This window comes from Rosa chinensis, chromosome 2 (assembly GCF_002994745.2).
Source record: "Rosa chinensis cultivar Old Blush chromosome 2, RchiOBHm-V2, whole genome shotgun sequence".
In the NCBI taxonomy this organism is placed as follows: domain Eukaryota; kingdom Viridiplantae; phylum Streptophyta; class Magnoliopsida; order Rosales; family Rosaceae; genus Rosa; species Rosa chinensis.
Genome location: NC_037089.1, coordinates 88,175,228 through 88,190,999, shown reverse-complemented (window position 1 = coordinate 88,190,999; position 15,772 = coordinate 88,175,228). Strand labels below are relative to the sequence as shown.

General features: G+C 39.5%; 4 protein-coding genes across 4 annotated transcripts; 2 read left to right on the top strand and 2 right to left on the bottom strand.

Annotated features, from left to right (window-relative positions):
- The first annotated feature begins 1,572 nt into the window (after positions 1-1,572).
- On the top strand, positions 1,573-5,056 carry LOC112183324 (protein AUXIN SIGNALING F-BOX 2). Its single transcript, XM_024321666.2, has 3 exons — positions 1,573-2,708; positions 3,507-4,002; positions 4,085-5,056. The coding sequence occupies exons 1-3, from the start codon at positions 2,257-2,259 to the stop codon at positions 4,853-4,855; spliced, it is 1,719 nt and encodes a 572-aa protein (XP_024177434.1). The 5' UTR covers positions 1,573-2,256; the 3' UTR covers positions 4,856-5,056.
- Positions 5,057-5,181: 125 nt separating this feature from the next.
- On the bottom strand, positions 5,182-6,842 carry LOC112183325 (cysteine-rich and transmembrane domain-containing protein WIH2). Its single transcript, XM_024321668.2, has 3 exons — positions 6,691-6,842; positions 6,305-6,554; positions 5,182-5,517 (listed from the first exon to the last, which is right to left on the bottom strand). Exons 1-3 carry the CDS (start codon positions 6,824-6,826, stop codon positions 5,463-5,465), a joined length of 441 nt encoding a protein of 146 aa, XP_024177436.1. The 5' UTR covers positions 6,827-6,842; the 3' UTR covers positions 5,182-5,462.
- Positions 6,843-8,498: 1,656 nt separating this feature from the next.
- On the top strand, positions 8,499-10,109 carry LOC112186523 (GEM-like protein 5). Its single transcript, XM_024324974.2, has 2 exons — positions 8,499-9,338; positions 9,435-10,109. The coding sequence occupies exons 1-2, from the start codon at positions 8,738-8,740 to the stop codon at positions 9,977-9,979; spliced, it is 1,146 nt and encodes a 381-aa protein (XP_024180742.1). The 5' UTR covers positions 8,499-8,737; the 3' UTR covers positions 9,980-10,109.
- Positions 10,110-11,251: 1,142 nt separating this feature from the next.
- On the bottom strand, positions 11,252-13,888 carry LOC112186524 (translocon-associated protein subunit beta). Its single transcript, XM_024324976.2, has 6 exons — positions 13,648-13,888; positions 12,336-12,434; positions 12,127-12,235; positions 11,966-12,037; positions 11,812-11,817; positions 11,252-11,706 (listed from the first exon to the last, which is right to left on the bottom strand). Exons 1-6 carry the CDS (start codon positions 13,827-13,829, stop codon positions 11,587-11,589), a joined length of 588 nt encoding a protein of 195 aa, XP_024180744.1. The 5' UTR covers positions 13,830-13,888; the 3' UTR covers positions 11,252-11,586.
- Between the last annotated feature and the right edge of the window lie 1,884 nt (positions 13,889-15,772).

The window sequence follows — 15,772 nt, the reverse complement described above, 5'->3', positions numbered from 1 at the left end:
ATTGCCCAGGCCCAGACCCTAAGGCCCAAACCCAAGCAACGAAGCTGGCCGGAGCACCCTTACGCCTCCGCTGCCAAACTGCAGTCACCATCTCCGGCGGCCTCCCTTTCCACGGCATGATCCACCAAAACTGAGACTAGAAACCAAGAATCTTCCGATCACCACCAACTGATGATCAACTCCAATCCAAACCCAGCGGCTGGATCTTCTCACCAACCCAAATAGAGATGGACCGCATACTCCAAGCGCTGATCTGCTACACCAAGTCTTTATCTAACCTCGACCTCGATCTGTTACACCCGTCGGACTTCAACCAAATCCGGCCAGCCAACACCGTTACCCTTGAGGAAACGGTGAGGGGAAGGGACTCGACAGCAAGCGTCGCTACGCAGGTCAGGATCCGGAAGGATGGCGCCGCCGCTGTGAACTCGAAACCCTATAAGAGGCAGGGTTTTGCTCAGGATACCAGCAGGGGATGCTTGGCTTGTAGAATCTCAAACCTTTAGAGCATTGACTAACTCGAAACCCTAGAAGAGGCAGGGTTTCTGTGTGTTTGCTTAGTCAGTTGTTTATGTACTTTGAATCAACATCATCGTCCTTATCCTTGTTATAAAGCTAGGCTTTTATTATCCCGTACACGTTCTGTGAATTCAGCTTTTAAATTTATACATCTTGGTGCATTTATTAAACAAAACCGGCCTCTTACCTTATATTTACATTTATATTTTCCTTGAGTAAGATTTCAAAACTGAAAAACCGTTAGATTTAGCAGATTATATAGAACTTGCTACAAATAATTTCCCTATTCTTTTACTGTTTACTAGTCCATCTACTACGTCCGTACTGCCGAGTTTTCTCAATCATTCGGGTAAAGTAAAAAAGAAAAAAGTAAAAAAAAAACCCACCCTCCAGGCCTCCATCATCATTGTTCACTTATTTTTATCCACAAAGCATATTCCACACAGCAAATGTGTCACACTCGCTCAGTACGAAAAACAATAACAGCAGCAACAAAATAAATTAAAATAAGTAAACGAAACTAAACAAATGACCAAAAAAAAAAAAAAATTGAAAATCAAAGTATAATTTTTTAGTGACTGGAGAAATTTAAGCGCGAGAGTATAGAATTGCACTAGTCGCTGCGGGAGCTGGACACGCGGTGGAGGAGGGGCTAACAATGGCCTTCACATCATCACACGCGGATGTCGTGTAGGCAGTAGTCGCCGGAACCAACCTTATCTCATTATGCTTGGGTGTTTTGGTAAATTCCTCAGCTGGTTGCGAGAATATGATTTGATTTGATTTTCCTTGTCAGGCCATCACTGATGTATCTTTAGTAAATGACTTTGGCAGAGACAGAGGCCCAGAGCAGTGATAAGGACACATCATTCAACGGTCTAGATTCGCTTGGTTTTTTCCCTTCACTACGCTAACGCCGTAGGATATGGAAGGAACCCTAAAGGAACCCTGGTTAATTGGTTCTCATCTCTCAAGTCTCGTCGATGACTACGACCGGTAGAGCTGGTCGACTTACACTTCTCTTTTAACTTTACCACAAAGCCAAAGCCAAAGCCGAGGCCGAGGTTGGGAGTGAAAGTCACACACAAGAACAACAACAACAACAACAACAAAGAGAGAGCTCTCTCTCTCTCTCTCTCTGTCTCTCATTTTTTTCCCATATCCTCCCTTATTTATTTTCTATTTCAGGATAAATATAGATTCTGAGAGATCTATGCAAAAATAAATATTTCCTCTGTTTTCCTACGTTTCTGTATGTAATCATCACTTTATTGATTTCAAGATGATCACTACTGATCACAACCAAAACAAGAATATCACTTTTAATTTTAACTACTGTTTTCTTCTCAATATTTCAGCTCTCACTTTTTCTCTCATCATCTTTCACTGCAGATCTGAGCTCAAGTGAGCAAAAGATGTCAAACAAAAATTTCAACCAAAAAAGTGATATCATTTTCCCTGAGAGAGAGAGAGAGGGGATTGCTAGCTAGCTGGATTAATAGCTTTTCAATCTGCTTAGATCTGCTGATCATCGGTTTCATTCATGTAGATTTCTCAGATTCTTTTCTTTTCTAGAGGTCTTGGCTTGATTTGTTAGATTCAAATCCAGAACATAGATCTTCCAGCAAGAGCTCTCTCTCTCTCTGTCTCTCTCTCTTTTATACTGGGAAAGTTGGTTTCTTTGTTTCGAATCTCCTGGGAATTTTTGAGTGGTGAGTGAATGTTAAGGAAACGAGGATGAATTACTTCCCAGACGAGGTGATAGAGCACATCTTCGACTTCGTGACGAAGCAGCGGGACCGAAACGCGGTGTCGTTGGTGTGCAAATCATGGTGTAGAATAGAAAGATTTAGCAGGGAGAGAGTGGTCATTGGGAATTGCTATGCGATCAGTGCAGAGAGAGTGATCGCACGCTTTCCGGGGCTCAAGTCCCTTACTCTGAAGGGAAAGCCTCACTTTGCTGACTTCAATTTGGTCCCTCAGGGCTGGGGAGGCTCCGTTGACCCTTGGATTGAAGCCCTGGCTGAGAGCCGTGTTGGCTTGGAGGAGCTCAGGCTCAAGAGAATGGTTGTCTCCGATGAATGCCTTGACTTGCTTTCCAGGTCCTTTCTGAATTTTAAGTCTTTGGTTCTTGTTAGCTGCGAAGGTTTTACCACTGATGGCCTCGCTGCTATAGCTGCCAATTGTAGGTAAGGATCAGTTTTCATTCCTTGCTATTTTGATAATTTCTGGAATGTAATTTTTGCTTTTCTTAATCTAAATTCATATGCCCAATAGACTTGGTTACTATTTAGAGTTTAGGGACTTTTCTGACTTGTTGTGCTTTTTTTTTGGCTAAGGGCCTGCTTCACACTCTTTTGACTCTCAGTCATTTGTGTACATGCCCACTTTGTTAGATTCATTGATTATGGAGTTTGGAAGTCAAACTCTGGTTTGGGGAAGCCCTTCAATTGGATTTACAATTTTGTGTCGTGGACTGGGGAGGATAAAATGTGTCTGATTTTGTGGCTTTCTTATTCTCTCTTTTTTTTTTAATCTCTAGTTCAGTTGCTACTGTGTGGTGATGAACATGTTTGCTGCTTACGAATCCCTGTGATCCTATTCCTTTTTTTTTTTGGCTACCTTTTGAGGATCTTTCAGCCCTACTGTCAACTGCATCTGATTTCAAACTATACAGTCTGTACATCTTTTCTCAATTCATACTCTAAAGTGTGGATGGAGTGGCTTGGGTTTCAATTTGCAGCTACGACAGTATTCTATTCTTGGATAAGAAAGTTTACATGAACAGCTCACCCATCTTCTTTAATCTGTTTTAGTTTGCAATCTTAACCTGTAAATCATGCCAATTAATTAATGAAGTTTAACCCATGATCTTCTTTAAAGTTTTAATGGAAAAGGGAGGGTATATAGTTATATTACATGGACTCATTTCAGTTTTACTGAACATTGATGTATACTCAACTTTGTCCGCCGTTTGTTCTACATAGGTTTCTTAGGGAGCTGGATCTGCAGGAAAATGAAATTGATGATCATAGAGGCCATTGGCTTAGCTGCTTTCCCGATAGCTGTACCTCTCTTGTATCCCTTAATTTCGCATGCCTGAAAGGAGAAATTAATCTAGCTGCTCTTGTGAGACTTGTGGCTAGATCTCCGAACCTCAAAGTCCTGAGGGTTAACCGTGCTGTCCCTCCTGACACCCTCCAAAAAGTATTGATGCAAGCACCTCAACTCGTTGATTTGGGCACTGGGTCTTACGTCCTAGATCCTGACTCTGAATCCTACAGCAAACTGAAGGCTACAATTCTTAAATGTAAATCAATCAAGAGCTTGTCAGGGTTTTTAGAGGTTGCTCCTCGTTCTCTCCCAGCCTTTTACCCTATATGCTTGACCCTGACATCCTTGAACCTTAGCTACGCACCTGGAGTTCATGGTAGTGATCTCATAAAGTTAATTCGCCAGTGTGGGAGGCTTCAGCGTTTATGGGTATGCTCTTTCATTTCTTTTACTGGCTTTTATATCGTTCATTACAAGAAATATGGCTGACAAGGTTTCTTTATGCATACAGATACTGGATTGTATCGGAGACAAAGGACTAGCAGTTGTAGCATCAACTTGTAAAGAATTGCAGGAATTGAGAGTTTTTCCCTCTGATCCATTTGGAGTTGGGCATGCCGCTGTAACAGAAGAAGGCCTTGTTGCCATATCTGCTGGCTGCCCAAAGCTTCATTCATTGCTTTACTTCTGCCAGCAGATGACCAATGCTGCTCTCATAACTGTTGCCAAGAACTGCCCTAATTTCATACGGTTCAGGTTGTGCATCCTTGATCCCACAAAACCTGACCCTGTCACTATGCAGCCACTAGATGAAGGTTTTGGGGCAATTGTTCAGGCGTGCAAAAAGCTTAGGCGGTTGTCAATGTCTGGCCTTTTGACCGACCAAGTTTTCCTCTACATTGGGATGTATGCTGAGCAGCTTGAAATGCTTTCTATTGCATTTGCTGGGGACAGCGACAAAGGTATGCTTTATGTGTTGAACGGATGCAAGAAGATGAGGAAGCTTGAGATTAGGGACAGCCCCTTCGGTGATGGGGCACTTCTGAAGGACGTGGGAAAGTATGAAACAATGCGATCCCTTTGGATGTCGTCCTGTGAAGTTACCCTTGGAGGCTGCAAGACTCTTGCAATGAACATGCCGGGCCTTAATGTGGAGATCATAAATGAAAATGATCAGATGGAATTTATTATTGATGATGAGCAAAAGGTGGAGAAGATGTACGTCTACCGCACATTAGTAGGGCCGAGGGAGGATAAGCCAGAGTTTGTGTGGACACTGTAGCTGCATCTCTTTTTTTTTTTTTTTTTTGGACTCAATTTTTTCTTGTTATAAAGCACTTTGGTTACTGATTAGCGGATCATGATCCGACGGTGAGTTAGTTTTAAGTTGTTTGAATTTGGATATTGTAATCTTTGCCGTTAAGAATAGATTTAATTCAGCACTCCACTAGATGGTTGATGATGAATGAGTTCCTTGTATAAATTATCTTGTTTTCAAAATAGATGGTTGAGTTCCTATCTTGTTTTCAAGAAAGATGCGCCTTCTGCAGAAAGGGAATTAATAGGAAACATTCACTCTCGATTGATATAAGCATGACTCGGGAGGAATAGATATCATAAATACTTGAATTTACTAGTTATCGGAAATAGGACACAGCACTACATAAATCATTAGTTCTTTTGGGTCCTAGAAGTCTAGAACATTATATGAATCCACAATGCACCATAAAACGTTTCGCATAACAACCACATACGAGGATACACAATCAATTACCCAGAGCCATATACTCTGATGTAAAATCTATAAACGTTCAGACGCAGAAGTTTCTTTATACACCACATTGCATCAAGCAGAGACAACCTTGAGAAATAATCCATGTCTATCATCATCAAAAAAAGAAGCAGCATTCCTCTAGCAAACAACAGCAGAATAGTGTACCCAAACTGCACACGTAAAAGAAAGAACTCATTAGTTGCGTTGTATAACAGAAACATTAAAAGTAGCATGAAACTGAAGCTTTTGCATGACTCCAATAGGTATTATACGCAGAATCTAGCAAACCAAAGTGAACTTAAAAAACAGCAAGAGCAGCATAATCCTGCTTTTGTTGGGTCCTTGCTCCTGCTGTAACTATTGGACAACCTCCAGTGAATTACTGAATTGTACTAAAGCTAGAAAATTCTCAACCTGAATGAGCATAGTGCCTCGGTTATTATTCAAAACTTTCAGAATAAAACAAGCACGTACAATAAAGGATTCGATAACCCCTCTCTAGTTTTGTACCGGAAGAACTAATGATGTTAATTCAATCAATAGAAAGGCCAAAGAACAAATTCTAGAATTATTCTTTCATTGCATTTGGATGGGGCAGGTACTCATAATTTGACTGGCGAATGCCAAAATTAGTGAAAGGTGTGCCATTCATTATTCATTCGAATACTTATGATCCTCCAAAAAAACATCAAAGCCTGAGTAGCATCTTCTATCTTGTAAGAAGAATGAGGGGTGTTTAAGATTTGGAGTACAAATCATGATCACGGCCAGTTTGAAGGATCAAATCTAATTGCATTGGTTCCAATACGAAATGTAGAAAAAGACTCAACTTTCCAAAGATGCCAAAACCAAACCATAAGTTTAACAGAACACTAATTAGGATATTTGAAAGTAAAGTAAAACCCTTTTTGTTAATGTAAACAAAGAGAGCAGAGCAATTGAAGCTAAAAATCATACCAGCCTCTCAAGAAAGAGACGCAGCCATCATCCTGAGCCTGGTAATGGTTATGATCGTGGTAACAGGGCTGCTGGTATTGCGGCGGAGGGTAACCCCCGTTGAAATAGCCTTGGTAGCCCTCGTACGGCGGAGGACGCGGCGGAGGAGGGCCGTATCCGTGAGGAGGATACCCCGGAGGAGGCGGCGGCGGAGGGTAGCCTTCGTAGGGCGGCGCTGATACCGGCGGCCCTGGTTGGGGATAGGGGTAGCCTTCATTACATAAACACACACACAAGAGAAGAGAAGAGGGTATTATTAATCGATTAGTAAAACTAAATTAGAGAATCGAATTTGGAGAGAGAGAGAGAGAGAGAGAATTAAAAGAAGGGAAGTGGTTGATGCATGCCTGGTGGTGGTGGTGGCGGAGGGTAGGGTTCTTGAGGTCCTTGGTGGTAGCTCATCTCTGTCTTCCTCACTCCTGCTTCTCGGGTCGCCCGATCGGATACAGATTTTTGCAACCAATTAATTACCAGTTCGACCATATATGCTCTGTGGGTCCCACCACTTCCAGGCTGTTCGCGCCACGTGGATAATTGCCGCGTTTACTGTTGGGAGCTTCTGGTGTATATACATCAGAAAGCCCAATATATATATCAGTGGGCTTTTGTAGGTGGACCTATGAGAGACTTTTGAGCCGATTAATAATTATACAGTAGTTCCGGTTACCACTTGTTCGTGGATTGAGACGGAGCATGATGTGATTTTGAACTTACATGGATAGTTATTGGTCAATTTTTTCTCTTTTTTTTTTTCTTCTACTTCCTTCTGTCTCGTATATGTACGTGTTGATGTAGTAGTGGTTGATACTATGTACACGTGATAGTTCAGGATCACACAATAATTACTCTTAATATATAGATTTTATTGGATCACACAATAATTACTCTTAATATATAGATTTTATTTTTGTATTATTTATATTGTCACACATGCTTTCAAACACATTAGATATTTTCAACGAATGACGATTTCTTAAGTTAACGATTAATAATGTTTCGCACAAAATTGTGAGAAAACACTTATTTCATTTGATGAAAGTTTTTTAAAGTGCACTCATCATTAAAATGATTCAAGAAAACTATTCTGAGTGAGATAGTCATGTTTTTTTTTTTCAAGAGAAATTTGAGTTATAAAGACAAATTTGCGATCCATTTAACTCTATACACACGTCAATAACTAGTGTGAAGCTCACAAGAGCTAATTTGAAGCTCCTATAAAGCAACTGTGCAGTAAAACCCACAAAAAAGAATCAATAAGGGGTTACAAAAAGAGTTTTCACCAAGACTAATTGGCCCCGTTTAGATGGTAGGAAATCATGGTATGGAATGTTAATTAATTTCATTTTCCATATAAAGGTGCCATTCGGTTGTAATTAGAGATTAGAAATGAAATAAAAAATAAGATTTCACTGGAAATTGACTCCCTCATAAAGCCTGAATTGAATTACCTAGTAAGGGGTGATATTTTAATTCCATTTCCCTCTATCAAATGCAAAATTACATAAATTATTCCTCTAAAAAATTTATATTCTCGCGCAAACATTCCTTATAAGTTAATGTCATATTTATACTTTAATTAGTAAAAGGGTGTTATTGAAAATTAGAAATTTTATATTTCATTCTAATGATTTACTAAACACTACAATAGGAATGACAATAAATTCCATAATATTACTGAAAGTTCCAAACACCCACATGGAAATACCAAAACCTATTCAATTTCATATCGATCTAAAAAAGAAAATAAATCATTTTCCTATTCTGACATTCCTGCCAACCAAACGGGGCCATAGAGTAATAGGTAGATTATAGCATTGGAGCTGCCGGTCCGATATGGGTTTAATTGGTTATTTTCCCAGCTCTTTCCAAAATTCCAATAATTTAGGTACGTCAATAATGCTCATTTGAGTCCCCACGTTTGACTCGAAAATGGAGTGTGTTGCCAAATGCAAATGTCAGTGGAATAATACGTGGTTCCTCAATTGAAAATAAACAAATAAATATGTTATCTAGAAGCAGAAGATAGCTTAGTCATGACGTCATGTTAGTTGATCTGTTGAAGAAGAAAAATATAAGAAGTACAAATATATAACACGGCTAAGCAAAGCTGAATGCTCATTACTAAACCGTGAATTTGGATCAGTAGTCAACCTTTTCGTTTCCAGATGTAGCCCTTCCATCTCTAATAAAATTAGTAATATATATGATGATCCAAACAAATCAGTTTTATAATCAACATATAAAACTGATTTGTTTCTAGAAAGTCGTGAAAGGAGCACCGGCGTTTGCCCTCTGTTATATAAATAAGGTCGCTCACAACCATTCAAACCAAACTCATCCATTCTAACTTGTTTGTTTTCCGATTTCCTTTACAGACGTACATTTTCAGGCAAGATGAACAACAGCAACCAAGAATCTCAACCACAACCACCTATGTACCCCTCCATTCCTCCTCCTCTCACAGCACACGAAGCAAACCCTTTTCTTCAATCTCATCCAGAAGATATCAATCCATTTTCTCAAACCACTTCCCCACCAGAAGCCCCAAAACCTCAAACCCCCTCCATTACTGCCGACCACTTAGAAAAATGGCAACCTGCTCCTCATGATCATGATGATCATCATCATCATCAAGATATTCCATCATCTTCATCTGAGCAAGTACCAGTAGCAGCACCACCACCCACCTTTGACAGCGAAGATCTCAAAGCCAAGGCTGCGGCGGAGGCAGAGCCTGAGAAATGGGGCACTCACGTCATGGGACACCCGGCTGTCCCAACTTGCCACCCGGACAACAAAAAGGCAGCTCTATGGGGAGTAGCCGCCGATAGTACAGAAAAAGCTCAGAGCTTCCACTATCCGTACCTCCAGTACCAACCCATTGATCACAACAACAAGGCCAGCAGCTCCAGCAATCCCACTCAATCTATGCTCAATGTCTTCAACTCCTGGAGCCACAAAGCCGAGTCCATGGCAAACAACATCTGGCACAACCGTATGTACTCCTAGCTGGATCACCATATCTAATTGTTAACCACTAACTACATCTGTTGATTAAATGTAGTCTAATTTGATGTTTGATGTTATTCAGTTAAAACAGGGACATCTGTGTCCGGAGCAGCATGGGCGAAGATGAACCTGCAGGCGAAAGCATTAACAGGAGGTGGATTTGAGGCTATCTACAAGCAGACATTTGCGACTTATCCCAACGAGAAGCTCCTCAAATCATTCGCCTGTTATCTCTCCACATCTACCGGACCAGTCGCCGGAACTCTTTACCTGTCCAATATTCACACAGCTTTTTGCAGCGACCGGCCATTGTCATTCACTGCACCTTCCGGTCAGGTGACTTGGAGCTATTACAAGGTTATGGTGCCGCTGGCAAATGTTGCGACTATCAATCCAGTGGTGATGAGGGAGAATCCGACTGAGAAGTACCTCCAGATTGTGACCATTGACGGCCATGATTTCTGGTTCATGGGGTTTGTTAATTATGAAAAAGCATCCAAACATCTTACTCAGAGTATCTCCACTTTCGTAGCGTCTGGATTTGCAGTCCAACCTCCCCCATATGAAAAGCATGCTGGTGCTGAACATGATCATGATCATGATCACAAGAAGGGAGGTGACAAGTAGTACTAGTCTAGTTCATTGCCATTTGCCTGTGTTTTATCTACTGCTGAATTTGAGTTCTCTGCGTTCTCGTTTACATACAATAAGAGCATATATGGATTCATTGATTGTATTATTACTATTGCTTGTTTCATTTTGTGCCACATTTATACTGCTCTGCTTTCAATTTCTTTCCATCAAGAAATACATGTTGCAACTTTTCTATGCTGGTGTTGTTGTTCCGAATCGACCATTCCAACTATGTGACGACGGTACTGGTGATCGGATAGAATTCAAAAGAGGAAATTATTAGATTTCTACGTGGGACAGAGGAAGCAAAGTCCCAAAAGCAATGCATTCCTAAATTCATACTATAAAATATATGGAGCTCGGCCAAGAACAGCAATATATTAAGGACCATCATAGTATTATGTAGAAGGCACTTCAGCACAAGTAGCATCGGAATAACATTCTGATGATGCTCGATGAGTATTCGTTTTTCTTTGAGGGAGATAGAGCCCAAAACAACACAAGGCTGATAAATAACAGAACGTTTAATGATGCTTATTCAAGCGAGACTTTTAAAATGTAGTATGCTTTTCTAACCCAAAAAGAATCAATCCCTGAACTTTCTTCTAATTTTTTTTTTCTTAACTAAGATAATGATTTTTCACCAAAATCTATGGACCATATAGCACACTGGTTTTTGCTTAAAATTGCATGCTTTTATTTTCTCATCAAATCTACACCTCTTTAAATCATGATTTTTAAATAATTTTAAAACTGACTAAACTCAAAAATCTTAACCGGCCTTTCAATTCTAACATTACTCTTAATTGTCTGAGCTCAAAAGTACATTTGTATGTTCCAGAGTCCCTTGTTGATGAGTTGATGAGTTGATGGTATAGTTAAAGTGAAGCCTAGAGAATTAGATGGGCCAATTGCTTTTCATTAACCCAAAGCCTAACCAGTTAACCGCATGTTTGCTCCAAAGCACAGAACATAGACTTTCATCAACACCAGCCGATTTACAGTTACACAGACTATTCATGTAATAGCCATTTGTCAAAGATTTGAATTGTATATCGCAATAAATGAGAATCAATAAACAAACAGGTTCAATCGGATTGCATCCATGCTCTACTTCTCGTAAATTTTAACAAAGATTAAGCACCAAATATATAACCTTGAATCCAAAACTGATGAGCAATTACTGATTACAGTAACACAGACTATTCCTGTAATAGCCATTTGTCAAAGATTTGAATTGTATATCGCAATAAATGAGAATCAATAAACAAACAGGTTCAATCGGATTGTATCCATGCTCTACTTCTCGTAAATTTTAACAAAGATTAAGCACCAAATATATAACCTTGAATCCAAAACTGATGAGCAATTACTGATTACGAAACATAGCAAAGATCCGATTCGGGTTCATGCCCATTGTATGACTCAGCTAGTTCATCTTACACTAACTTGTTAATAAACTATTCGTTTGGAAGTTTCAGACAACTAACATGTGCCACTAACCCAGAGGGAAAACAACTCAGCAACACAGGAACATGTATTAGCATCAAATGATAACCAATTGCTCATATGCTATCTCACTGAAGTTGCATCTCCACTACTTAACGCTTCTTCTTGCTTCCTTTTGCACCACCAGATTTACCAGGAGTGGCAACCAGGTACACGAACAGAACCACAATGGATAACACAGAGATCAGAGACCCATACTTTGCCAGCAGCCTCTGTAAATACACAAGGGCAAAAGAAAAAAGAGGAATATTAGCAATTGTAGGTCACTTAAGACCCATAATATACTATAACCGACGCATAGAAAAGACATATCATACCTTAACCTGAAAATATTTGCCACCACAGCAGAGATAATTCCATGAAAATACAAAGCAAAACCTCAGTTAGCACCAGAAAAGTTGTCCAAAACCAGAATGCCTAATATAACTGCTATCTGCAAGAACATCTAAAGGCAGCAGCCTTTCTACTTACCCACTCAAATTTCTTCTCAGGAGGCCTGTCAGCAAGAACATCTAAAGGCAGTATGGGGGTTGAATATGCCTCCTAAAGGAAACAAGAAAAGCTCAAAAGATAAGTATTTGAAGAACCAACAGAGAATCAGATATACAAGGACTTTGGACAGTCTATTCAACCTGCAGAGCAGCCTTTGTGGGAATGCGAAATGTAATAACAGCTGGTGCACCGCTAAACAGTCCTTTCGTCTTGGCCTCCAATTCAAAAGAGTGGGATATAATGCCACCTCTGCAAACCAGTATCCAGAATTAGTCAATAATAAACAAAAGAAGTGGAAAGTAGAAACCATACAAAGAAGCAAGAGTCATATTAAACAGTTGGCACTTACGCATCAAGCCTTTCCCATGACTTGGAAGCATTGCCGCTGACAAAATCAAAAAGATCTTGAGGCCAGCTCTCATCACTCAAACTTACATCATATGCAGTTCTGCAAAAGAGGACATGGCAGATTATGACCAAATTAGTTACACATAAGCATATATGTATCAAGAATCAAAGTAAAATAGCACATAAAATAAATCAATGTAATGAGAAGTTAAAACTTCCACGGTGGAATTGTGGAAGGATTAGAAAAATGAAAGATCGGTTCACATGACAAAATGATAGCCTGCACATGGTGTTATCACATTTTTGCCTTTCTTGTGATGAATTAAACCACCAAATTCTAATGCATTTGAAGGTATTCTACACATACTAATTCATTTGAACATGTAGACCAGACATTCAATTATGTTATACAGCCACAGAGACATGACAAGTACATAAAAACCACTTTAAAAAAATTAGAGAAAGAAAACATGGAAAAGCAACTGATATGATGCAAACAAACCCTGTTAACGATTGAATTGTTAATTAGAGGTACATTTGGTGATGACCTTATCCCCATAATGAACCCCTGCAATATAACGAAGTTTGCACAGGTTGTTTGTTCAAAGCTGAATTGAGAGGAGAGCTCAGGAAGGAACAGAGATGAAGCTGAGTTATTTTAAAACTCGATGCACTTGTATACCTACAAACACGTCATCCGCGTCCCTACACGGGGGTTACATGGCTCACATTTGGTCATAATTCTTATTACCATCCTTCTCTACAATTTCTACAATGATTAATCTCGCGTCACCTCAACAACTTTTGTTGCATGCATCAATCAATTGATTCCAAAATTCAGTCATTTCCCATTCAATACATCCAACATATGAACACAGAGTCCACAATACAGATATTTAAACATAAATTAATTCACAATGATAATGCCAAAAGCAATATGCCCAGCGCTGTAACTATCTCGAATCAGTTGACGGAACAGTATTGTTTTTCATTCTTCAAATATTAGAAGAATGAAAATTTTGAGACTAAAGCCTATTCGTTTATTGCTTAAGCTTTGACGGCAATCAAACAGATGCAGTACTGAGCAAAAACAACTCCTAAAACCAATCCATTACAATCAAAAGCTCAGCAAGCAAAAGCCTAATCGCAGATAGATAGATGAGAATCCAAAAACCAAAAGCTCAGCAAGCAAAAGGTCGAATGGATCTAACAGCCACGATAACAAATATTCAACGGTAAGCTGGATCTGTGAATCAGAGAGCAAAGACAACAAGATTTGAGATCGGAATTGGTGAAATTATGAGAAAGCTTACGAAGATCCTTGGTTGTAGATATCAATAGAGACGGAAACGCGCTCGGCGCCGGACTTGAGCCTGTTGAGGGAGGCCTTCTTGTGCGCGACGATGAACGGCGAGTCTGAGCTGGCGAGCACCGACGTGAAGAGCAGCAGAGAAAGCAGCGTAAGGATCAGAGGCTTCACGATTGGTTTCGCCATTTTCCCGATTTGAGATGGTCCTAGAGTGTTTTGAGTCGTGACGGAGAGGGAGAGAAGAGCCCCTTTTGTTTTGGCTCGGGAAATGTAAAACACCTACTCCCGTAGGGTCTTTTTCGTAATTGACCCGGTAGACTCTAGTCATAGTACACATTTTGGACCAATAGCATTTCAGTCTGTTTATTTTATTAGGTTCTGATTGGGTTGCTCTCTGAATTTCATAATTTTGGGGGTATAATATGTGTTTGTTTCACAATCTTTGTAATTTTGATTCTTTGTTATTGTGAAATCCAAAAAAAAAAAAAAAAGGAAAATTACCTATAGAAAATCACCAATAAACTAGTGTTTATTGTTCGAAAATATGAATTAGAATCTAATACCTATTATTATCTGTAAAAATTCAAACACCTTATTACCCTAGGGAGCACACCGAGCATCGTCATTCAAGCTCGAATAAATAAGATACTAGCCACCGGCTCTTTGTTGGACCGTCGGCAAAAACACAATGCTTTCTGACCATATTAATATAACCATTTAAGCCAAGACTGCCAAGTTGACTACCAGTGCTTTCTTTGTGAACCCTACCCTGACTACCAGTGAAAATTTGAGCCAAGTTGTTTCTTAATTTACTGAGTGGGTAAAATGGTTGTTGACTGTTGTGAGTAAGATGTTGTTTCCTTCATTATTTTGTAACTTGTATAAACTTTCCTTCGAGTAAAGATTCAATTCTTTAAATTTTTCTTAGTTAATGTGCCATTTGCATCAAAAATCATGTTATAACACACCAATTTCTTAGGTTTTAGTATTGGCTTCATTGCTTCTCAAAAACCGAATGAATTTGGTGTCAATTGCCGACGTGATTTTCAATTCTCATTTAGGAGCTCATCTACTATAAATTGAGCCAATAGCTTGACAATCAAGCCCATCTAGATAGATAGTGGATTTATTCGTATAGAGTTTCATTTATTCAATATGGTATTTTAAGATCCTAATATTAACCCACCGGTTCTTCAAGTATCTAACTTTCATTCAAACTCTACTTACTACTGAATCTTTTTTAACTAGGAAATCACACAGAATATCTTATTCTCTTCCTTTCCTCTCTTAGTTTGTTACACACCTCCTAATTCACTGTATCATTGACTAAAAATTTAAGTTGAGTAACAGATCTAAAATCGCGGGATGAGATTTTATTTCAAGAGTGTACGTACTGTGTACCTTTATTAACTATACAACTAATCCATTTGGACTAAGTACGTACTACATAGCGATTTTGTCCGCAACTTCACCCTTCATATTCCATCCATGGCTCCAATGTATGAGTGTGACCTAGTTTTACTGGGGTCATTGATAACAGAATTCTATCCGCTATTCTAATATGATCGACTACTTGGTTTGGGTGACCGGTGAGTTAGAGCAAGTCCATCCGTTGATGTTGACTAGGCAAGACTATTCACTACTTTTTACCTTTCATTTCCACCATTTTTCTTGACCAGTTAGATACTGTTAAAAAAAAGTCACAAAATGTCAGTTGGCAGGTCAAGAAAGTGACTTTTTGTGAACAGTATCTGACTGATCAAGAAAAATGGTGGAAATGAAAAGCAAAAAGCAGTGAATAGTCTTGATCAGCTAACTTCAACGGGTGGACTTGCTCTTAGAATTTGAAATTCTTGATTCATAATTATGTCGTGCTGCGAAGTTTGCAACTTGAAGGTGGCAGCTTTGTACTGTAAGGCCGATTTAGCAAAGCTGTGTTTGTTATGAGACCACGACATTCATTCTGCCAATGCTCTTTCTCTGAGGCACACCTGCTCACAACTCTGTGACCATTGCGGAGCCGAAGCGGCCTCAAATCCCTCAATTGTATGCTACTCCCACAACATTTCTCTCTGCCGAAACTGTGACCGGTCCAAGGGTTTTCGGGCTGCCCCTCACCAATGGAGCTC